The 23,656-nt window shown below is 36.7% G+C and overlaps 2 protein-coding genes across 3 annotated transcripts; one reads left to right on the top strand and one right to left on the bottom strand.

The window, feature by feature from the left end:
- The first annotated feature begins 8,067 nt into the window (after window positions 1-8,067).
- On the top strand, window positions 8,068-12,115 carry LOC107822798 (ras-related protein Rab11D-like). The gene is made up of 2 exons (XM_016649360.2): window positions 8,068-8,451; window positions 11,514-12,115. Exons 1-2 carry the CDS (start codon window positions 8,219-8,221, stop codon window positions 11,953-11,955), a joined length of 675 nt encoding a protein of 224 aa, XP_016504846.1. The 5' UTR covers window positions 8,068-8,218; the 3' UTR covers window positions 11,956-12,115.
- A 917-nt stretch (window positions 12,116-13,032) lies between these two features.
- LOC107822797 (uncharacterized) lies at window positions 13,033-22,664 on the bottom strand. Of its 2 annotated transcripts, none has more exons than XM_075224759.1 (15): window positions 22,396-22,664; window positions 21,315-21,403; window positions 20,530-20,596; window positions 20,299-20,414; window positions 19,414-19,480; window positions 19,254-19,302; window positions 19,043-19,128; window positions 18,624-18,886; window positions 18,466-18,521; window positions 17,997-18,082; window positions 17,044-17,136; window positions 15,098-15,434; window positions 14,325-14,974; window positions 13,779-14,013; window positions 13,033-13,461 (listed from the first exon to the last, which is right to left on the bottom strand). In XM_075224759.1, exons 1-15 carry the CDS (start codon window positions 22,594-22,596, stop codon window positions 13,214-13,216), a joined length of 2,643 nt encoding a protein of 880 aa, XP_075080860.1. In that variant the 5' UTR covers window positions 22,597-22,664; the 3' UTR covers window positions 13,033-13,213. The 2 variants fall into 2 exon arrangements, with proteins under 2 accessions (XP_075080860.1, XP_075080859.1); XM_075224758.1 differs by having other exon boundaries at window positions 14,325-14,980; window positions 22,396-22,663.
- Window positions 22,665-23,656: the final 992 nt, after the last annotated feature.

Below are 23,656 nucleotides of genomic sequence, written 5' to 3'. Positions count from 1 at the left end.
TTTTGTGTCTTTGAATTTTGTCAAATGTGCCCCGTCCATTTGCCTGAACTTCTTGTTTGTTTGAATAAGCCTTTCATTTGATCTGATAATGTATATGAATGTTGTGCAAGTAGCGGATTTTCAAGTTTGGACTGACTAATGACTCCTCGAGTGTATTTCTGCTTAGTCAGTATAATTCGAACCATGTTTAAATGTCTGATTTTGGCTACGATTGTGTATGTTAATGCTAATATAGTCGAGTCGACATGTGTCGTCAATTAGTTTCAACTGTTTGAGCAAAGTTAAATCGATTTGCTTCTATTGAACATTTGCATGAATCAATTAAGAGCCAGTCCACTTATAGCTGTTGATTTGTTTGTGTTTAGATTCTGAATTGGAAGGCATGTGCACTCGTGCACAGCATGTGCACTGGTGCATCTCATGTGCTTTGTGCACAGCCTGTGGCCTGCATAAAAGCCTTTGTTAAGTTTTAAACAATTTGACAGCATATGCTGTCAGATACATTCCACTGCCCATACTTGGCTTTAGTTTAAAGAAGTATTTAAACCTTTTAAAAGTGAAATCTGCCAGGGAATGTTGATGGGGTTTAATACTTAATTAGCTAAAGTTGGAAATGGAAGGCACATGGGAAGGGTACTGTGATTTCTGAAAACAGGCTGTTTAAAAAGAGTAGGATAGAGGCTTATAAAAAGGAGGGACAGACAGACAAAAGGGGGGAGGAGAAAAAAAGGATACCATCTGATAATAGAGGTCAGAGAGAGCATAGATAGAGGAGAGTTGAAGTTCTGGAGATACAGACAGAATTAGAGACAAGATTGAGAGATAGAAATACATACACACACACACAAAAGGATAGACATTGAACCTTAAGAGCTGAATAGGAAAAACACAAACAGAGATAGAGAGAGGTTAAGGGATAGAAGCTATACAACCAACAATCAGAAACCTTCTTCCTCCTATTGTTATTGGGTTTTCAGTTGTTTCAATTTGTTCAAGCCAATTCTGATCCTTTGAAATCTCAGTTGTGTCTATTAGTTGAGTGCTTTCATTGGTCTACTACTATCTAGAGTTCTGATTCTACTCCACTGGGTGTGGCTGTTATTTGGCTATTGCTTTCTATTGGCTATATTTGCATCTCTGCACTCGAGCTGGGTTCTTGCTATATTGCTTTGTCTGCTGCTATTTCTGCCCTGCTGCTACTGATAGTGCTGTGATTGCTGCTGCATTTTGTTGTCATTATATTCTGCTGACTCCCCCTTTCCTTCAATTGTCAAATATTTCCAGGTACACAACCTCTGAAACTTTGTATTGTTGAAAGTTTGAAGTTGAAATAAAGAAAAGAACAGTTGTTCATGTTATAACATTGGTGTTAAAAATAGGTCGAATGTTAGTGAGATTGTATTTTACTGCAAACTGCAAACACTTTGTATAAAACTAGCATACATTCTGCTGAGATGGACTGTTAGATAGCGCTGTTCAATAGCAATAACAATATGATAGACAGCATGTTTGATTTGGGATACGTTCAGTTCAGTATAATACTGTTTGGTTTAGTTACGACTGTATAACATAGAGTCAGGGCAAACACTTGTATGTATTTTTGCCTAGACCACTGAATCGACAAATCTGTGGTATTAGGTCTGGGATAGATGTATCCCAAACAAACTCTCATGCAGTCATATTAAAAGTCTGGCTATGAATGCCAGTTTCGCTTGTCAGTTTATTTGTTCCAATGCCGGTTTGATATCAGGTTTCGGTACAGATTCTTCGTTTCGAAATGATGTAATGATTGTTGAGAAAAACTAATAATCATTTTTGAGTTCAATTAGTAGTAATTTTTCCTAATAAAACAGCCGATTTCTTTTATCAATTTCAAATAGGTTAGAGTGTTAAGAATAGAACTTGGAGGTCGTTAAAACATAACTCAATATATGTTGTTAGTTTGTTTGCAATCTCACTTAGCGAATTAATAAGCATATTCACTTGTTGAAGACAAAGAATGTCGTAGCTTTCACCTCATGAACAATCAATCAGGTAATCAAACAAGTTTAGGTTCGGCAAACATAATAAGGATTCAGTCCGTATTTGTCTAAACCAGCAAAATTCGGCATCATCCTTCCCTTTAAAGATAAATGTAGTAAAAATGTAGTCCTTGTAGGGTACCCTTCTAAAATAATGAGACGAGCCTCGCCGAATCAAAAGGCAAATTGCGGGGCCCTCAATAATTGGTCATAATAAATACTTAGAATTTGGGACGGGCTGTTTAGTGAATTCCACTCCCCTCCCCGAAGACAATAACGCGTTAGATTCTTTAGGCGCGACTTAATCAAATTACATTCCTAAATTCGGGTGCGCATTTATGTGACCCAATTTCAAATCTCAATGGAGTCGAAATGTGTTAACAATTACGGGTGCATTGATTGTGACGTGGTTCGAGATACATTTTCACGACGTTGCAATTCTATAAAAATAAATGATAATAATAAAAGCGGTTAAAACTTAATAAAAGCACATAAGTCACAACATGTATTTAAATCAGATATTTAGTCATTATAACAATTTAAGCGACCGTGCTAGAACCACGGGATTCGAGGGTGCTTAACACCTTCCCTCGGGTCAACAGAATTCCTTACTTAGAATTTCTGGTTCGCAGACTTCATTTGGAAAAGTCGAAAATTTCCTCGATTTGGGATTCAAGATAAACCGATGACTTGGGACACCAAAAGCCAAATCTTTCCCAAGTGGCGACTCTGAATTAAATAAATAATCCCATTTCGAATATTGTCACTTAAATTGAAAAAACTCCACCCGCGCATCCTACCCCTCGGGGCGGGCGCGCAAAAAGGAGGTGTGACAACTATTTAATTAAAATATAATTTGAACGTATCAATCAAGCAGAATGGAAAAATAACGGAACCTAAGAGAGTGACCATGGAATGGAGAACCAAAGGACAGGTTTAGAAAGTTGATACTAGGCCCATAGCACAACATACACCAGTTGAGAAACAGGGTCAGCAAAAAGTAGCAGTTGAGCAACAGGTGTCACACATTGCTTCTCCAAGGAGCAGATCAGCAACTATACAAAGACAAAGCACCAATAGTAGTCCAACTAATGCTCCTATACCCAAAGAATGTCATCGAGGAAGCAAGTGGAAAGTAGCCCTGGATTTAACTTAACAAACTTTCATGTGCTATCTGCAATTAGTGTGAAGAATCCTTTTGATGTACTACTATGTAGAACTGAAGATTTACAGCAATTACTCCTTGACAGGAAAGAGGCCATTTAACATGCTGATTAATTGGCTATTCTAAAATGTGAGGGGAGTTAATAAGAGATATAAGCAGAAGGAGTTGCATAACTACATCAGAAATAAAAATATTAAGTTAGCTGGCTTGATGGAAACTAGAGTGAAAGAGAAAAATTTCAAGAGAGTGATCAAAGTTATTGTACCTGACTGGGATTTGTTTAACAATTACCAATATGCTCAGAATGGTAGGCTGTGGGTGATATGAGATCCAAGGTGGTATAATGTGACTTTAATAAAAGCTGGTGCACAATTCTTACATTGCTAGTTGAAGGATAACTTAGGGAGAATAGACTTCTTAACGACTGTAGTCTATGGATATAATACAATTGAACAAAGGAGATCACTGTGGATAGACATGCATCATCTGTCTGCAAACATAGCCACACCTTGGATAGTATGTGGATATTTTAATGTTGTGTTATATCCTCAAGACAGAGTGATGGGCAACCCTATCACATATGCAGAAACTCATGATTTCTCAGACTGCATTCAAGCTGTACAACTAAATGAATTGATATGGAAAGGAGACTACTATACCTGGTAAAACAAGCAATGTGGAACAGACATAATCAGTAGCAGGATTGATAGAGTCTTTTGGAAATTTTAAATGGATAATGTAATGAGGGCATGTGCAGACTGAATATGATCTACCACAAATATCTGATCATTCACCTACGTTGCTATCAATCTCCACGGTTACTAGGCCTGGTAAAATCCCTTTCTGATTCCTAATGTCTGGGCAGACCATATAATTTTCTACAATTAGTGCAGGAAGTATGGGAACAAAATGTAACAAATTGAAGAATGAAGAGTATTTGGTTGAAACTGAAAGCTTTAAATCCTAGACTCAAGGCTTTAAACAATGAGGAATTCAAAACTATAACTGCTAAAATTGACAGGTCTCGGATGAATCTTCAAGATATTCAGGAGAAAATAGCAACACAGTACAATGACTACCTACTGGACTAAGAGAAAGCTATCCTCCACCAGTTGGAGAAATGGTCTCTTATATAGAAAAGTGTTTTAAAGCAAAAATAAAGAGCTAAGTGGATTAAACTTGGGGATTCAAATACCAAATATTTCTCTGTTGTGTTGAAGAAAAGGAATCAGAAGAAGCAGATTAAAGAACTCATATCTCTAAATGGACAGAATTTAAGTGATGTTGAGAAGATCAAGTATGAAGTCATTGAGTTATACAAATTCCTAATGGGATTTGCTTCCCAAACACTGCCTGCCATCAACAGGGAGATCATGAAGTAAGGGCCTATACTCTCCCAGCAGCAAAGAATTCAATTATGTGCAGAAGTCATAATCAATAGATATATGAAGGATTACAAAATATTGGAGATGATAAGGCACCGGGTATGGATGGTTTCAATGCTTACTTCTTCAAGAAAGCCTGGCAAATTATCAAGGAGGAGGTCTGTGAAGCTGGTAAAGAATTTTTTACCTCTGGTAGAATGCACAAGGCAATAAATTGTACTACTATCACACTGATACCTAAAGTTGATAAACCTGCCACTGTGAAGGATTTCAGACCTATTTATTGTTGCACTCTACTCTACAAACTCATCTCTAAGGTGATAGCAACAAGATTATAGAAGATTATTGCAACTATCATTAGTGCAAATTAGGCAGGTTTCATCCCTGAGAGAAGAATTGTAGATAACATTATTCTTGCACATGAATTGGTCAAGTCTTATACAAGGAAGCACACCTCTGTTAGTTGTATGATTAAGATTGATCTACAAAAGTCCTATGACTCAGTGGAGTGGATCTTTTTGGAATAGTTAATGGATAATTTGGGATTCCCTACATAATTTATTGGGTGGATTGTCGAATGTGTCAAGACAGTCAACTATACCATATTGCTCAATTGAGAGACCATTGTTCCTTTTGATGCAAAGAAAGGACTTAGACAAGGGCATCATATATCCCTGTTCCTATTTGCCATTGTAACGGAGTACCTAAGCAGAAGTTTAAATGGACTGAAGGAAGATAAAGACTTCAAATATCATCCAAAATGTGCTAGGATGGGCATCACACATTTAAGCTTTGTTGATGATCTGCTGCTCTTTGCAAGAGGTGACTTAGCATCAGTGGCTGCCATGCATAGAAGCTTTAATCAATTTTCACAAGCATCAGGTTTGCAAGCTAATATGGTAAAGAGTTCTGTGTATTTGGAGAGATATCTACTGCTGAAAGAAGCAAAATTCTACAACATCTGGGATATGGACAAGGGGGTTCCTTTCAAATACTTAGGCATATCATTATCAACCAAAGAATAGTGGCAAGAATAACTTCATGGACAACTAAGAAACTATCCTATGCAGGAAGAGTGCAGCTAGTACAAAGTGTGATCTTTGGCATCTAAGCATACTGGGATCAGCTACTACCATTACCTGTTAAGGTGCCGAAGATCATTGATGCATACTGCATATATTTAGTCTGCCACCAACACCATCACTAAGAAAAGCCTTGATATCCTGGGACAAGATGTGTTCCCCTAAGTCTTGTGGAGGTCTAAATCTAGTGAACATTCACTTGTGGAATAGAGCAGCTATCGCCAAAGTATGTTGGGATGTGGAAGCTAAGCAAGATAGAATGTGGATTAAATGGACTCATTCATATTACATCAAACACCAGCAATTTTTACAAATACCAGCTCCTAAACAAGCCTACTGGATGATCAGAAAAATCTTCAATGCTAGAGCAGATTGGAGTTAGGTACAGAGGAACAGCCATGAAACTAGTATAATTAGGCACATATATCTGCAGCTACTGGGACAAAGACCTCAGGTGATGTGGAAATGTTTAATATTTCATAACATTGCGAGGCCTAAAGCACAGTTTACCATGTGGATGTTACTACATGGAAGACTTCTCACTACAGATAGACTGTAAAAATGGAAAATGACAGTGGATATGCAATATGCATTATGCCATAATCATGAGGAAAACAAGGAGCATTTGTATGTTAATTGTGAATATACCAAGAAACTATGGAGAAAGATCATGCAATGGATGCGACATGAATATAAAACTATACATTCCTGGGAGCAGCACCTTAACTGGAGTCTACATCATGCTAAAGGCAAGTCCAAAAGAGCAAAGATATTCCGAATGGTATACACAAAAATATCACATGCCATATCGATTGAGAGAAATCTGAGGATCTTTGAGAAAAGAGCTAGAGATTGGAATGCTATTGCACGTAAAGTAGCATACATATGCAACATTAGAGCTACTACTGGCATTCAGAGATTAGTGCATAGTTATATTTTTGTTTGGGTGTATAGATTTGTATTACATAGGTGATAGAGTTGTAATGAGATAGCTAGCTGATGAAGCGATGCTATGGCTTTGTATACCAAAAAAGGTAATTAAATTAATTATTGTTACTTTAAACCACTTAACTTACTGGTAGTTAGTCAAATAAGTATTAAATCACATAAAATCTTGAATCAAATTTAAAGTGTTAAAGATTAGCTTACTTAATTTTGTAGAAAAATCGGAAACTTGTTTACCAGTTGAGAAATAAATCCAAGATTTTAATACCACGAGAATATACATCAAATTATGTAGAAGTGTTATGATAATTGTATAATTTTGTGACAATTTTTAAGTCTAGTAAATATCTATGATTTTTAAATCAAGTCATTAGTTTTTGTTGTTTTCTATTTGATGTTTGATATTTAAGTATACTAAATATTAGAACCGCATCGAAAAGTCTCACTTTCTAGTAAAATCGTTCTTAATGAAGGTGATTTCATTTTCGAAGCTCAAAACATTTAGTGAGCATTTGGACATAAGAATTGTAGAGTCCCAAAGAAAAGGAGAAAAGAATTCAAGTGAAAATGGTATCTAAAAATTAGAGTTGTGTTTGAACATGAATATAATTTTGGACTATTTTTGAATTTTGAGTAATTTGAAGTGAAAATTTTAAAAAATAACTTTTTGGAGTTTTTCAAATTTTCAAATAATTCTAAAATTCATCTTCAAGTGAAAATTAAGAATGCCAAATACTGATTTTAAAAAAAAAAGTAAAAAAAATCAAAATAGTGATTTTTTTATGGCCAAATGGGCCCTTTCTCCCTACTTGTGATGTTGGATTTTGAGGGGAAGTTTTATTTGTGTCTCATACAACTGATACTAGTTGTATGAAACTCATTTTTATTTCACAAATTTGTGGACCCCAATCTTATACTTCTAGGTCCACATAAATTTGGGTCCATAAAACTGTGAGACAAAAAAGTTATCTCATACAACTAGTGTCAGTTGTATGAGACACAAAATAAAATTTTCCGATTTTGAGAGTTAACCAAGTTTTTTGACAATTTTTTTTTATATATTTTTTAGATATTTTAAAATAGTTAATTTTTGTGATTTATAGTATTTTTTAAAAATTTATGTTTAAATTTACGGTCAAAATTAAGAAATTTAACTTTCAACAACCGACCTCCGCTACATAAATTAAGATATAGAGAGTTTTTTTTTTTGATTTCCCACTCGATGTTCGGTATTTATATTGGGACCTGATTAAATCCGAATTCGCGTCGGGAAGTCCCACATTGAGGGTATAATGCTTCCTAACAAAGACACTCCATACTCGAACCCGAAACATCTGGTTAAAGACGAAAGAGTAATTAACACTCTAGTGCAGCAGTTGTTGGCATACATAGAGGGTTATTAAAAACTAAATGGGGTACTAGTCAAATAGTAGTACCTAAAATAATGATAATAATTGCAGATTTCATTCACACGCACCACTACTACAAGTGACAGCAAGATCTAGTTAAGACAACCACAACCAACATTTGTTCCCTCTCTCTCTCCCTTTTGGTCTCTGCTCATCATCTTCTTCCATTTTTCTGCTGATTAAAAAAACAGAATTTTTCAGGCCTAAAGAAATGGCAAGTGGGGGTGGCTATGGTGATGCAAGTCAAAAAATAGACTATGTTTTTAAGGTGGTATTAATAGGTGATTCAGCAGTAGGAAAGTCTCAAATACTGGCCCGTTTTGCTAGGAATGAGTTTAGTCTTGATTCTAAAGCTACTATTGGTGTTGAGTTTCAGACAAGGACTCTTGTTATTCAACATAAGTCTGTTAAAGCTCAGATCTGGGACACTGCTGGTCAAGAAAGGTACTAATAGGATTTTGCTCTTTTAGTTATATAATAGCTGAAAAATTGAATCTTTTTTAGTTCTTCTTGTTTTGTTTTAAGTTTGTTGCTGTGTAGTTATCACTGTTTGCTTTCTCTGCTTTTTCATTGTTTTTGAACTGACTGATTACATAAATGGTAATGTTAAGTAACCACTTTGATGATTGGCCTAATAGTCAATGAAGTGGGTGAGAACCATGAGGTCCCGGGTTCAAATACGAGCGGAGGCAGAAAAAAAAATCACTAGCCTTGGTGGTCTTAAGCCGAGGGTCTATCGGAAATAGCCTCTCTGTTCCTTTGATGTAGGTGTAAGGTCTGCGTACACACTACCCTCTCCATGACTCCACTAGTGGGATTTAACTGGATCCTTGTTGTATCCAAGCCTTCGTGGATAGAGTTACTTGTTGGTGGGAGGTGGGAGGTGGGAGGTATCCCGTGGAATTAGTAGAGTTACTTGTTGCTGGTGGGAGGTGGCAGGTATCCCGTGGAATTAGTAGAGTTACCTGTTGCTGGTGTGAGGTGGTAGGTATCCCGTGGAATTAGTCGAGGTGCGCAAAAGCTTGCGCGGATACCACGGTTATAAAAGAAAAAGTAACAGCTTTGATGGTTAAAAATGAATGAGAAAATGGCTGTCAATGGAAAAAAGTTGTTTTAAGTCCTCCAAATGTAATGCCATATAAAATGCAAGAGAGGGTGTACCTTTTGTGGGATTTTTAAGCAGAGAAGCTTACTGAATTGTGTTTTTGTTGTTATTTAATGCTGTCTTGTTCACTTTGATCTCCCTCTTGTTCTTTTGCTCTGTGTTTGAAGCTGCTGGAATCTTATAAAGAGATTTAGTAAGTAATGCTTTAATTTTAAGTTATTCAGAGCTGTGATGTGCAGACTAGATTTTCATATTTGCTATGTTTTATTATTCATTTGGGTTTGAACTGTACATTCTTGAATTTTGGAGTTTTGAGAATTTCACTTATGTAGATCTCTGTGAAAAGGAAAAGTTTTTAGTAGTCCAACTAGTAAAACAATACTGTGCTAGCTGTATTCTTCATGCTTAAATTTACGATTTTGGTAATTTGGCACGTTAGTCTGGTTCTTGACCTGATGGTCTATCGGAAACAACCTCTTTACCTTCCAAGGGTAGGGGTAAGGTCTGCGTACACACTACCCTCCCCAGACCTCACTTGTGGGATTCAACTGGGTTGTTGTTGTTGGCACGTTAGTCTGGTATGTGGAGAGAGATGTTCATTTGAGATTTGAGACTTGACGCTGACTTTGGATCTTGGATAATGTACAAATTTAGTTTAGAAACTTGAACTTAACTTGATTATTAAAAGAGGTGAATCAGGTCAGATTCAAGCCTCACATATAATAATGTTTTTTGAAGAAACATTGACTCGCAACTTGGTGCACATTTGTATTAAATCTAGTTCTCAGATGCCTTTAAGATACTCCGTCTTTCATTTAATGCTATTCTACAAAACTGTGAAGTGAGCTTTGCTCTTGCTATCAGTTTTATCGACTGTTTAGTCTTTCTAAAATCACCTGAGGAAATGCTTGATATTGGTGAAGTTGTAAATGGAACTCATATTGTGCCACACAGAGATTAGCCCTTTTTATATTAGGGAACTAGTAAATAAACACGTGCATATTTATTCAAAGATTCAGGTTGTTAGTTTTTCTTTTCCTTCTTAACTAGTTATTACAATTTGTTTGCTCCTCCCCCCCCCCCCCTTCTTTTGTATTAAGAGTGGTTTGATAAAACTGTAGTATACCACTACAGACTGTAAAATGTTGCAATATCCCATACAGATGTCTTATCAGAATTGTGCCTCTTACTGTAAGAATGCCCCAATTTGATAGTCACTATCATTGCACCGCAGGGCTGCAATTTCTTCCTAATCAATCAAACAATCATGTATTAGAGGAGAAATTAGTGATGACTATTACTTTGCTTAAGCTGAAATACTGGTTCCTAGAAGTTCGTGTTAATTTTTTTATTACCGAGAAATCCTCGAGTGCAGACTTGTGCATGATTCGAAATTCGGTTGACAATGGGTCTGCCCCTCTATTCTTCTCCATTAAATATCTAGCTTTTGGCTACGGCAGGGTCCGAACCCATGGTGTGCGCCTAACCGGCACATGCACCCTTGCGCTCTTACCACTAAACTAAATCCCTGCGAGCAGCAATTTGTTAAATTATTCGCTTCCAGTTACGTTAGCTCTTGGCTATCAGACGTTTCTTTCTTTCCTTTTATTCTTTGGAGGTAGCGGTGGGGGTTGGTCATGTCCAATTTTCTTTGTCAGCTATTTTATGGTCCTTGATTTAACTAAGACATTCTAAGTATCTCTTTTAGATCAGGTTTTTCTAATGTTCCCTAGTATTGGATAAGGTGCTATGGTAGGGAACCTAATCTCTCTTTTGTAACCTTTGTGTCTGCTTGATGCCTTTTAATGAGTTAACTTACTTCATAGAAAAGCGTGCTATCTTCGAGGGGATCATAAATAACATTTTAGAATACTTCCATGCTAACTTGAATCTTGCCTTAATATGGTACTTTTGGGTTCTCACTTATCATGTGCAAAATATGCTTGCGTTGGACTAGATCTTGTTTTTATTTGGAAGAAAAATCTGAAATTATCGAACTGCCTTAGTATGCAAATGGTGCTTATGCTTCACTGAGCGGAGGGTCTATGGGAAACAGCTTCTCTATCTCCACAAGATTAAGGTGTGCGTACACACTACCCTCCCCAGGCCGCACTATGTGGGATTACACGGCTTTGTTGTTGTTGTTGCCTTAGTATGCAAATACATGCTTTATGACTTACTGGAGTTATGATCGCTGCTAATACTAATTCCTTTTGATCTATTAGTATGATGCTTGGAATTAGCTCTTTCTTAGGCATATAAAATTTAGATGGCCAGAGTTATCCATTTTGCCTCAAGGTTTTGATTGCCTATGATTGCTGTCGGACGGGATATAATAGAAGTTTCAGAGTCTTTAACAACTTTCATGTAACTCAAGTCATTGTTTTGTTGTCATGATCAGATATAGAGCTGTCACGAGTGCGTACTACAGGGGAGCTGTTGGAGCTCTGCTGGTTTACGACATAACAAAACGCCAAACTTTTGATCACATACCCCGCTGGCTTGAAGAGTTGCGTGCGCATGCTGACAAGAACATTGTGATTATGCTGATTGGAAACAAAACCGATCTTGAAGATCAACGAGCTGTTCCAACCGAGGATGCTAAAGAATTCGCGCAGAAAGAGGGATTATTCTTCTTAGAGACTTCTGCAATGGAAGCCACAAATGTCGAGGACGCTTTCTTTACTGTTTTGACAGAGATCTTCAATATTGTGAATAAGAAGAATCTTGCTGCAGGTGATGATCAAGCAAATGGTAATACTGCATCTTTAACTGGAAAGAAAATTCTTGTGCCTGGTCCTGCACAGGTTATCCCAGAAAAGAAAGCTTGTTGTAGATCTTGAAATATTACAATTTGGGATTGTTCTTTCATTTTTTTGGGTGTCAATTTCTTGGGTTTGTTAGATTTCAAAGTCATCTCATATTGATTCTTGAGTCTTTTTTGGTTATATATTTATATTGTTATTTTTTGTAATGTTAATGAAAGGAAATGGTTATTGTGAGTTAATGGAAGGTTACAACAACTAATTACACAAGCTTTTTACTAGTTATATTATATTGACATTAACTTTTGTACATTGAAAGTCTAAAGAATGATTTTTTACGCTATCAGGTCATTTAAAAAGTAATTTATGTAATCACCGAAAAAATAAATTAGAGTTATTGTTTTTGCTTTCCGTCTATTTAGTGGTTCGTGTGATGTTATTATTTCTATGGTTTTTGTTGATGGTACTGATATATTGTTTCTTTTCGTCTTCTTGAGCGGAGGGTCTATCAGAAACAACTTCTCTACCCCTCGGGTAGAGGTAAGGTATGCGTACACACTACTCTACTCAGACCTCACTTGTGGGATTTTACTGGGTCGTCGTTGTCGTATCGGAAAAATAAATTAGAGTGCCTAGCACAGGTGTGAAAATGTTAGTTAAATCTTAATTATATTTTGTGGTTCCTTAGCTTCATGATCAACTTTTTCGCTGGATTTGAACAGTTCAAAAGAATATGAACTAACTTTATTCAAAATAATATTTTCTAATTTTTACATTTTCAAACTATGATCTTAAACTATACCAAACAATTTAATAATTGGTTGTCTCATTTCTCTCGCCTTATTCGAATAATCGCTGGGAACACGTATAAGATCGTCGATATTTTGGCTGTGGTAAGGTTGAAACCATAACGCACTTCTAATTCATATATCACGTGCTACATTTTTACCATTAAATCAAAGCCTTGGAACGGTAATTGTTTGCATTTTTATGGCCCTGTTTCTTTACTTTGTAGTACTATTTCTAATCTTTCCAATGTCGCTTGATTTGTGGACAAAATTCAAAAATCAAAAGAATCCATCGACCCATAAATGTTTGCATTTTATAGCCCTCTTTTTCCCAATATCATATGCTGCTATTTGTACTAACTAGAAATTTGCTGCAGAATATGATACTCAATTCTTCAACATACTGTTAAAGTATACAAATTATCTTCATCTTAAAATTTTTGTTGTAGATATATTGAATAAACTGAAGCAACCTACAAACAAACAATTAAGAAATTCACAATCATGGTACACCTATAACAGTTTCCAAAATTGTTAGTTTTAGTCTCTCATGGTTGTTTTGTGTCTTCTTTAACTTCACCTTCCTCTGCTTCAACTATTTCATCTGCCTCTGCAGTTAATGTCTTGGTTTCCGGCAAGGACGAATCTGTTTCCTCCTCCACACCCATTGACATCCTCTCCAGCAGCTCTTGGCAATCAAGTGCAGTGACCATCACTGAGATATTAGACCTGCCTCTCCAGCATCCTATAGCGATAGTTGATGGATCCGCTTGAGCTTCTGACAGCGTCTTATTGTCTACAAGAAACGATCAACCAAACTTAATCAGAAGCAAAGCAATGAGGATTTTTTGCTAGGAAATGAAGCATCATACATAGACGTTAACATCTGGTTGAAGTTGAAAAAAGAGTATTCGAAGTTGACATTTATAGAGAGTATTTGGAAGTTAAAGTTGTGTCGGACATGAATTTCACAAACAAGTTTTTCAACATTTCACCAGTATTTCAAACACTGAAATTTGGTATTTGCAAAACTGACGGCCAAACTTTAACATGCAAATAATGATTTCAGTATTTGCAAGTAAGGTGACAGCCAAACACTATATCACATCTAACCTTTGTTCAGAACCACGACACAACAACCCATCAACAGCTGTGAGGCTTTTTCACCAAATCCAGCATCAACAAAATCACCAAGTTTAATGCTCTTGTACTGCAAAAGATGCTTGAAGTCCGCAGGAGATGCGTATAATATTTGTTTTGTTAAGTATGGCAGCATTAAAGGCAACGCTTCAGATGATATGCGGAATATACATGGTGCAGATGCACCATCTTTTGATGTTTGGCGCTCCTGCAATAAGGAAAGATTCAAAGCAAAAAGGTCATCTAAAAGGTGCAATAGGAAAGAAGATATGAGAAAAGAAAGACCCTCTCTCTTCTCGCTCCTTAATCTTTATCCTTTTAAGGGAAAAATAAAAATAAAAAAGGGGGACTAGTTTCGGATCGTGACATAATTATTGCTGGTGCAATTTTTACTATTATGACACTAACCCTATGAAGAGAAGTGTCAAGTGTAACAAAATCCCCACGAAGAGAAGTTGTGTCAAATTTGGGAAAAAATCCCACAAAGAGAAATCAAGTGTCAAATTCGGATAGACTTACAAACATCTTGAGCCCAACTGAAGCAATTTTAAGCTGCTGACCAGCTAGAAAATTGAGATGCAGAACTTCCTTCACAGACTTCGACACATAATAAACTCTCTTCACATGGTTCATATCGCTATTCCTAGTAATTAGATGTCCTTCAAATGGAAAAGAATCCTTGATACCATAGAAATCCTTTATCTTACCCACAACTGCCTCCTCTTTGTAGAATATAACCGGGTCAACCCCTCTCCACTTGCCTTGCATTTGTAATTTTCTTTTCCCTCTATTAGTCTCAGGCTCAGCTCTTGTATCAGTAGAAGGTTGAGTTTCGTCTTTCTCTTTTTTCTCCAACGTTTCACTGGGCTCAGCATCCAAAATAGTTTCATCTGTCCCATTACCAGCATCAACTGTAGTCGTCTCTTCGCTACCAACAGAACCCACTGGCTTAACATCCGCAACATTTACATCTTCTTTAACCTCGGTTGTTAAACTTTCAGCTTGAATATCAGCATCATCCATAGTCACATCTTCATTACCAACAGAATCCACTGGCTTAACATCCTCAACATTCTCATCTTCTTTAACCTTAGTTGTTAAACTTTCAGCTTGAATATTACTGGAATTCAACTTCTCCCGCAGAGAGACAGGTTTCTTCTGCTGAAAGGCTGAAGCTGCCAGAAAAGGAAAAATGTACCATAACAGTTACGTAAATACAGAAAGAAATCAAATGATCCAATTTTCTGATTAATGTACTAATGAAACTATGGGTGTTTAAACTTTAAGCTCACCTGGCAAAGGAGAAAGCTTGTGAAATACAGCAATAAAAAAGGCTCCACTATTCTGATCATGCGGCACTATCCTCATACAACGTTCCAGCGGGAGAGTTGAAACTTCCTCATCATCCAAGATTGTAGCTGCAGCTGCAGAATCCTCCAACACCGGCATGTCATTTTCAGAAGTATCATTATTTCCATTATCAGACAATTGAGCTCTAGTTGCATCATCATTTTGCTCAGATGCATCCGCATAGGTTTTGCCAGATGGGAACATCCCGGGAACAACACCACCTCTGCGATTATCCGGAACAGCTTTGTAAGAAGCATACCACATTCCTTTATCTCGAACCTGCACGTACAGATGAACAAACATCAGATAAAATCATGCAGTACAAGCAATGGAATCTGTCTAACGCATAGGGAATTAAAACTCTTTAAAAATTATTTTAATCTTTGTTCATGCTCCTGGCGGCCACGCTACTAAAAGATCAATAGAACTTGTAAATACAGACAAGATCATTAAAAAGCCGTCCAGATGACTAAAAGCAATTCATGTGATCACTTCCTATCATTCTTAAGAGCAGTACAAGAATCATACAGTGGAATACTTGCTTCATCCCAATTTGTTTGCCACTCTTTACTTTTTTTGTCCTTCCAAAAGATTGACATATTTCTATATTTATAAACTAATTAGTAACTTTTACATTTCCACTGTTACATTGACATGACCTGTTCCGGGGTCCACTAGCAAATAGCTCGGTACTAGGATACTTTTGGTATTTTATGCATATTCAGTCAATGTGTCAAACATCTTTGTATTTTTCTTAAACTCCATGCCCAGTCAAACACCGTCAAAAAAATTGGGATGGCAGGGCTATTAAATTTTATATGCCACCCACAGAAGAAAACAATAACACAGAAAGCTGTGCGAAACACTTGGAAAAGGAATGCATTCTCATCCTCGTGAACACAAAATTCCCAATCCTTACGTCCCTCAACATGGTTAAAGCTCCACGCATGCGAACTATTAGAAAGTAGTAGCAAAAGGAAAACTCAGCCTTAACCAAAATCTCATGAACCAATTTCAGTTTCATATCAGAGAAGGGAATATATTCCAACCTTATTATATCAAAGTTGCTGTAATCATACTTATTTCCTCTTGTTCACCACATAGACTATTATGTGAGAACATTTAGGTCGCCCCACCTTCCGATATTGTAACAGCCCAGCCCGCTAGTAATATTGTCCGCTCTGGGCCTAGGCCCTCACGGGTTTAAAACGCGTCACTAGGGTCTAAGGCTTGTTAACTTATATACTCAGCATCTCTCTTGTGCTTTGCCGATGTGGGGCTTTGTCTAAAGTCTGGGGGGTGTTACATACACCCCCTCTTATGGACTCAGCGTCCTCGCTGAGGTTTGCCCCACCGCATGGGATTCGCCTAGACTCAGCACTGAGGTTTGCCCCGCCTAACCGGGATTTGCCTAAACTCAGTTGAACTCTGACCCACCATCGGCATGGCTGACACAAGAGTGGCTCTGATACCATCTGTAACAGCTCAGCCCGCTAGTATTATTGTCCACTCTGGACCTAGGCCCTCACGGGTTTAAAACGTGTCACTAGGGTCTAAGACTTGTTAACTTATATACCCAGTATCTCTCTTGTGTTTTGCCGATGCGGGACTTTGTCTAAAGTCTGAGGTGTTACAGATATAGACTAATAGCATCACGAGCTTGATGCACACAAAATCCCACAATCATGTGACATTAGCTGAAAAAGGAGATCATTCTGTGGATATAGAATGCATCTCCAAACACAACTTTCTCTCCTTTTCTACCTTTTAAGATGGATTATAATGGACAGGACTCTCTGGTTGCACATAAACCTCAATCTGTTATATATAGATCACAAAACATGGAGACAAGACACGAAAATTAAGGATGAGAAAAAAACTACCACACCTTCCATTTTTTAAGACCTGGCCTGCGAACAAGCTGAGGAAGCTCACTGGACACATCAACGAGTTCAACGGACCCCCCACATCTCCGCAAGACCTGCAATATCAAAAGACAGCTTGGGAGGAGCGAAAGCAAGTTTTAAAGTACTTTCAAATTGTACACCAAGCAAAGAATAAACCAAGATTTCAAAGTTGAACCTTATATCGGTCAACAATACCAAGCACTTCTCCTGCCAGTTTAAATTAACTGATATGGACAAGAAAGGGTTATTAAAGGATTGAAGCTGATGCAACAAGACAGATAATCATACTAACGAATCAAACAGAAAGTGTATTTGCTTCATATCAACAGTCCACATGAAAACAATACATGCAATACATGAATTCAAATAACCCGAAGGTGGAATAGGATAGAAATGGAAGGAAGAAAATCCAGCATGGCATCCGACAACGAAAATAGTGCAGCAAATGCAAGGACCTAAAGCTCCATTAGAGGTTCCTTTTTTCTAGGTCTCCCCTAGACCCCTACCACAGTCAACCAAGATCAGTCACTTGATAAATTTTGTATCTTGTGGGAAACCCTTTAGCTCTGCTTAGCCTTACCCCCCTCTAGGGGTATTTTCATGATAGGTTCTATAAGAACTATATTGTATCAGGTTGCCCGTCTTTTGGAATGCTCCATACTCGACTACAGGTCCAATTTTGAGTCTTTTAATCTTGTTAAAAAAAGTGTGCCAGTAGAACATGTAGAGAGCTCCTAGTGTTGAAGAACCTAAATTATTGAACATTGGGATCGAGAAGGGCCTCGATGGACTGATGAAGACATGGATCCTGAGATTTATAGAACAGAGTCTATCTAGCTTGGGATTGAGGCATAGTTGTTAATGTCGAATAAAAAAAGTAATATAAAGCAATGAAATGCTAATTGATATGCCAGCATTCTTCCTAATGAGTTACCTCAGCAACCGCGGCCTCATTCTCAATGGGATTCATCGAGCAAGTTGAATAAACCATCCTTCCACCTACTTTAAGCAAAGACAATCCTGCAATATATGTTTTTAACCAATCACATATCTATGGAAGGTGGCTCAGTAAAGTAAAAAGACATCAAATAGCATTGTATAAGGCTTATACCAGTCCCAAACAAATTGGGGTCGGTCAGTTATATGAATCCTCACATATCATGTTTCTCTATTTAAATTCATTTCAGGCCAACAATATACGAAATAAATGTAAAAGTACTAGAAATAATATCAAACAAAAAGGTATTAGTATTACATACAGAAAACTATTAATTAGTAAAAACTGTGAGAAGAGATTGAGAAATGCACAATGACGTAAACTTGTCTCTGAATAAGTGTAACAAAGAGAGAGAGAGAGAGAGAGAGAGAGAGAGAGAGAGAGAGAGAGAGAGAGAGCAAGGTACCTCGCATTGCTATCTGAATCTGTAGCCCGTGCAGACCATTACCATTTCCAGTATTCCTGTATGATGCAAACATACAGGGAGGGAGAAGGTGGGCATTAGAAACCATCATATGCAGTAAAACGAGAGTGATACGGACTACAATAGTACATAATAACTACCATTTCCTCCATATGTCAGGAGCCTTGCGCAAAGTGCCATCACCACTACATGGAACATCGCACAAGACACGATCAAATTGAAGCTGATTAATATCTAATTCCCTCTTTTGTGTCTCAGAACCATTTGCAAAATTTCTATTTAAATGACAGCTCGGGAAGTTCTGCGCTTCATGGTTTGTGACGATCAAGTTGGCAGTAGACATTCTCTTTGTTTGGTGAATAAGAAGGTTACACCTTTGGACATCAACATCATTTGCTAAGACCTATATATAAGAGTCATTCCAAAAAGAACCAAGACGATGTTATAAAGGTGCAGAGAGTTCACATGAAAGCAAGAAAGATTGGACATTTGAAAAAGGCAAACACAAAAGTGCATAGGAATCCATGACTTGAAAATAGAGCTAAAGAAGGAAGAAGACCATTCCACTAGGTAATGTCCCTGGGTCAGCCAAGTGGTGTATCATCTCAAGCAACTGAAATGTTTTCGAACCGGGAGCTGCACACACTGCATGATTATAGGAATAGTCAAGATACAGAAAGCATTCAGAATGAATATGTGAAATTTTGCATAACCTACCCAAATAGAACATAACATGCAAATATAAGCTAAAATCCATACAAATTACTTACTGTCAAGAGCAAAATGTTCTGGACGGACATCCAAGAACAGGGGAGGAACCTGAATCAAAGCAGTCAGAAGTAAAAGTCAATAAAGGAGATATATCAAACAAATCCGCAATGGGATACTCCAACATGGAAACACAGAGAGATGAAGGTCAACTTGACCAACCATGCTAACGGCCTCCTGTCTTGTAATGTTTCCAATTTCATTTTGTAGCTTCAAGAACTCATGGAACCTGAAAGTTAATAGCCATGACCTCAAATTGTTGAGCAGAAACAATCACAAGTTGTCTTCAATAATAGGTCCAATCGCTTCTTGACTACATACAGATTCTGATGAAATAACGGGATTCATTAATTTCTGATAGTCATCTTAGCTATACAAATTTTCTCCTTAACTTCCTCTCCAAAATAGTTCACACTGTGCACTAAATAAAAGCAAAATGTGCAACTTTATTTTTTTAGATGAAAAAATAATTAAATAAATAAATAAAATTGCAAAATTTATTATTTTGCATGTCATTCTTCTTCAACAATATCTATGAAATAATTAGAAAAATTTATCTCGATTGTAATGTAAGATCCCATATGCGCTGTCAGCAGTGAGTTTTTTTCTTTGGGATAAGTCACAATGAAAAAATTTATACTCCCTCCATCCTACTTTGTTCAATCTCCTTTCTGTTAAAGTCCGCCCCAAAATATTGACCTCTTTACTTTTCTTATAACAGAGAAAATCCCCGAAGGTCATTGGCGCACGATTCAAAACTCAGGGGATGATGGGCTCGCCCCTCAACCCTTCTCCACTTAAATACCAGGCTATTGTCTAAAGCAAGGTTCAAATTTGTGACGCGCGCCTAACCCACACATCACAAACTACACTCTTACTACTAGACCAAAGCCCTGGGAGCAAAGTGTAGCAGTTAGCACCCTGTAACAATCATTTTGAGAAAGCCACCTGCTAATTTTGTCATATACCTTTAAATATTTTGAATTAAAAATTATCAATTGAGTCTACAGAAAGTTATAACACATAAACAGACACTGCATTACTAACCTCTCAAGTATTTGGTTTTTCCTCAACTGGTTGCGTGAAAAATTAGACTGCCAAGCAAGATTCTCTGGGTACCAAGGTAATGGTTTTATTCCCTCGACCTCACTCCCATCTACGCCCTGAATCATAAATAAAAATATAGGAACAGTAAGCGATAGAGTGATTATCCTCTAAAAACTGCATATGTAATGCAGGAGCTCATAATGAAAGGTGAACATAATTCAGCTGATCAACCTCTGCCTGAAGAGTTTTCATAAAATCATTCTCCAACTTGGTCCGAATATCCATATAGCACTGGCTACTGCAACATTAACAAAATGGGAAGTTCAATAGAATTTAATTTTAGCAGAAGTTGATTTGGTCTTAAGAGTTCTAAAAACTTTTGATAGGAGTAGGCTACCACAAACAAGTTCCTTCAATCTCACATACTACTTGGAACTAAGCAGGAGAATTTGCTATATTTAACCCCTTATATTAGAGCAATGCACTTTCTTTTAAAATCAAACTTTAAAATTTCTAAAAGAAGCACCTCAAATAATACTACGAAACAATGAAATTAGGTTATTATAGGTATATGCTAATAGCAGCACATAGCCACTTTGAACAAGGTGCCTTTGTCATGCTCATGCAATTGTGATAAGGGGGTATCCACCGCCAAATTTGGGTCGAACGTAGTAAAAGCCATTGTACCATAAGAAGCACATGAAATGAAGCTTTACATATTGTGCTACTAGCGCTTGTGAAAACTTTGTAAGGGAAATACTCAGAAGTTCACGACTTTAACTGCACTTTTCTGTCAACTTTTGTAACACATAGCACACGTAGCTTATTTTCAACCCAAAAAAAAAGAAGCACAAAAATCTAATCTTGTCCAAATCCAACTAACTTTAAAGCCAGAAAGACAACGATAAGGAAAGAGCAAGCATTCATTAAACTATACTTCAACTAGAGTCATTACAGTTCCATCAAAACAAATATCAAGAAACAATCTAAAACTCAAAGAAAGGATACACATAAACCTGGAGTTGATCCTGAATGCAGCAGGCAAAGGAGTTCTAAGACAGCCAACAAAAGCATCCCACTCGTCAGTTGGTACTATTCCTTGCTCCTACAACAAAAAAAATACTCAAACCCCATTACCCAAATAAACATATAGGCACATACCCACATCCCAAAAACCTAAAAAAGGGAACCCTTTTACCTTATAGTACTCATCAAAGGCAAGAAATATTCAAACCCCATAATCCAACTAAACATTAAGCACATCAATACATCCCAAATACCAAAAAGATAAAAACTTTTTACCTTATAATACTCATCAAAGGCAAGAAATATTCAAACCCCATAATCCATCTAAACATATAAGCACATACCCACATCCCAAATACCAACAACCACAAAAGTATTTGAGCAATATTTTTGTTAATATTAGTAGATGCTATTCGAACCACCCTTTTTCGATCCATATCCGCATTTCGTATAGAAGTTATTATCTCAGCAATAGGGTCCCTAACCATGATGAACTAAAACTATTGGGGCCTCCATATTTGATATTATCAACGTGTTTTTTACTTATTTTTTATTTTTGAATATGATATGAATTATTAAATATATATGTGTGAGAAACAATCTACTAATTAATCTATTTCTTTCAAATACCCCACTAGAAGCGTATCACAATTTCATTATAATACCTCGGGAGCTAATGAAATTATTTTAGTAAAATTTAATTCTCTCAATTCCCAGGCGATTGCACCAAAAGTTCAAGTTCCTTTTGGATTTCCTTCTTGATCAATAGCAACTGCAACAACAACTAGGCCTCAATCCCAAACAAGTTGGGGTCGGCTAATGAATCCTCACTTCTCCATTTAAGCTCAACTCATGCCGTCATCATACCAAACAAAAATAAAGCTGACAAATAAGTTCAATATATATAAATAATAGTAATAATAACAAAAATAATAATATTAGAAGTTCTCTAACAAGGCTAAAAACATATTCCCAATTAGTAGAAATTATGGATCTTTTTGCCTTATGTTTAGCTAAGTCTGCATTGATTCCATTGTGCCACATCCCAACCAAAAAGATAAAACTAATTACCTTATAATACTCGTCAAAGGCAAGATTTTGAGTGGCAAATGGTTCCCAATGGGTTTTATTACTAGGTTGTTGTTCTTTGTTGTTGTCATCATTTGTAGTAGTAACATTGTTGTCTTCATCATGTTTGCTGCGTTTCCAAACATTTTCTCTGTTCTGTCGAAAGTGTTTTCTTTGAGTTCGAGACCTTCCTCTCCCACCCATCTTTAATGGCTGCTGCAAATTCGAATCTTTTTTGCTGTAGGTGGGTAGAAAAGAGGGAAACTGAAGATTTCTTTTCTGGGGTTTATTTAGCTGAATTGAATCAAATTTGGGCCGGCTAATTTACTGGTGTTTAGAACTGTTAAGGCCCATTTGTTTTGGATCCTAAACCCAATTTGTACTTGTGCCAATGTTATCGAGGATGTTTGAGAACGACGGAAGGGGATGATGTCATTTTTATAAAGAATTTTTACATTCATATGCCATATATAAACTATATTACCCTCCATGCTTAACTTTTAATATAATTACTTTTTATATACCTAATTACCATTTATGTACCATTTTAGGATTTTAATGGTATTAATTAGTCTCCTAATTTTACTCAACCTTAATATTCCCACTCCCCCAAGTTTCTCTCTCCAAATCCCCACGATTTCCTCTTCAATCACCCACAATTTCCTCTTCTAAAACCAGCGAAAATTTGTAACCCTTCCACCACTAACAACCATTAAAAAACTTTGAAATTTTGAATTCGAATTTGGGTTTTCAAAAAATATTGTTTGTTTGGATTGAATATTGTTGCAAAGAATTGAGAATTCTCTCTACGTCTCTCCCTATCTCTCAATCCCAAATTTTAGTAATATGAGAGGAAAGGAAAATAGAGCAGCAATTCCACCATTGACAACCATTAAAAAGCTTTGAATTCGAATTTGGATTTTCAAAAATCATTATTTGTTTGGATTGGGTGTTGTTGCAAATAATTAGGAATATGGTTTGGAGTTTATATCTCAATTTTGAAGGGTTTTGGTGAAGATTAGACTTGGTTTTGGCTGAATTTCAGATTGAAACTCGAAGAAAAAGAAGAAGAAGACATGACAAACATTATATTGCAAAAATTATAGAAAATTTGTAGAAAAGATGTATTCTGTTGTTTATTTATTTTTGAGCTTTGTGCTTTTGTATTAAAAGTTTTGATGGTAGCTTGTTATTCCACTTCGTCTGTTTTGGAGCTAACTTGTGTAGAGGAGAAGATGTTTTTTAAGTTATATATATTGCTATA

Source organism: Nicotiana tabacum, chromosome 11 (genome assembly GCF_000715075.1).
Source record: "Nicotiana tabacum cultivar K326 chromosome 11, ASM71507v2, whole genome shotgun sequence".
NCBI classification, from domain to species: domain Eukaryota; kingdom Viridiplantae; phylum Streptophyta; class Magnoliopsida; order Solanales; family Solanaceae; genus Nicotiana; species Nicotiana tabacum.
Note: the sequence above shows the minus strand (reverse complement) of the source record. Positions and strands in the feature narration are given on the sequence as shown.

Bases quoted from the DNA above. Each gene is read 5' to 3' on its own strand.
- LOC107822798 (XM_016649360.2), top strand. From the start codon at position 8,219: ATGGCAAGTGGGGGTGGCTATGGTGATGCAAGTCAAAAAATAGACTAT. The intron at 8,452-11,513 runs GTACTAATAGGA...TGTCATGATCAG, and splicing joins GACACTGCTGGTCAAGAAAG to ATATAGAGCTGTCACGAGTG.
- LOC107822797 (XM_075224758.1), bottom strand. From the start codon at position 22,596: ATGGGTGGGAGAGGAAGGTCTCGAACTCAAAGAAAACACTTTCGACAG. The intron at 15,435-17,043 runs GTGTGGTAGTTT...CTGTACGTGCAG, and splicing joins CAGGTCTTAAAAAATGGAAG to GTTCGAGATAAAGGAATGTG. The intron at 14,981-15,097 runs GTGAGCTTAAAG...CTTTTCTGGCAG, and splicing joins CAAGCTTTCTCCTTTGCCAG to CTTCAGCCTTTCAGCAGAAG.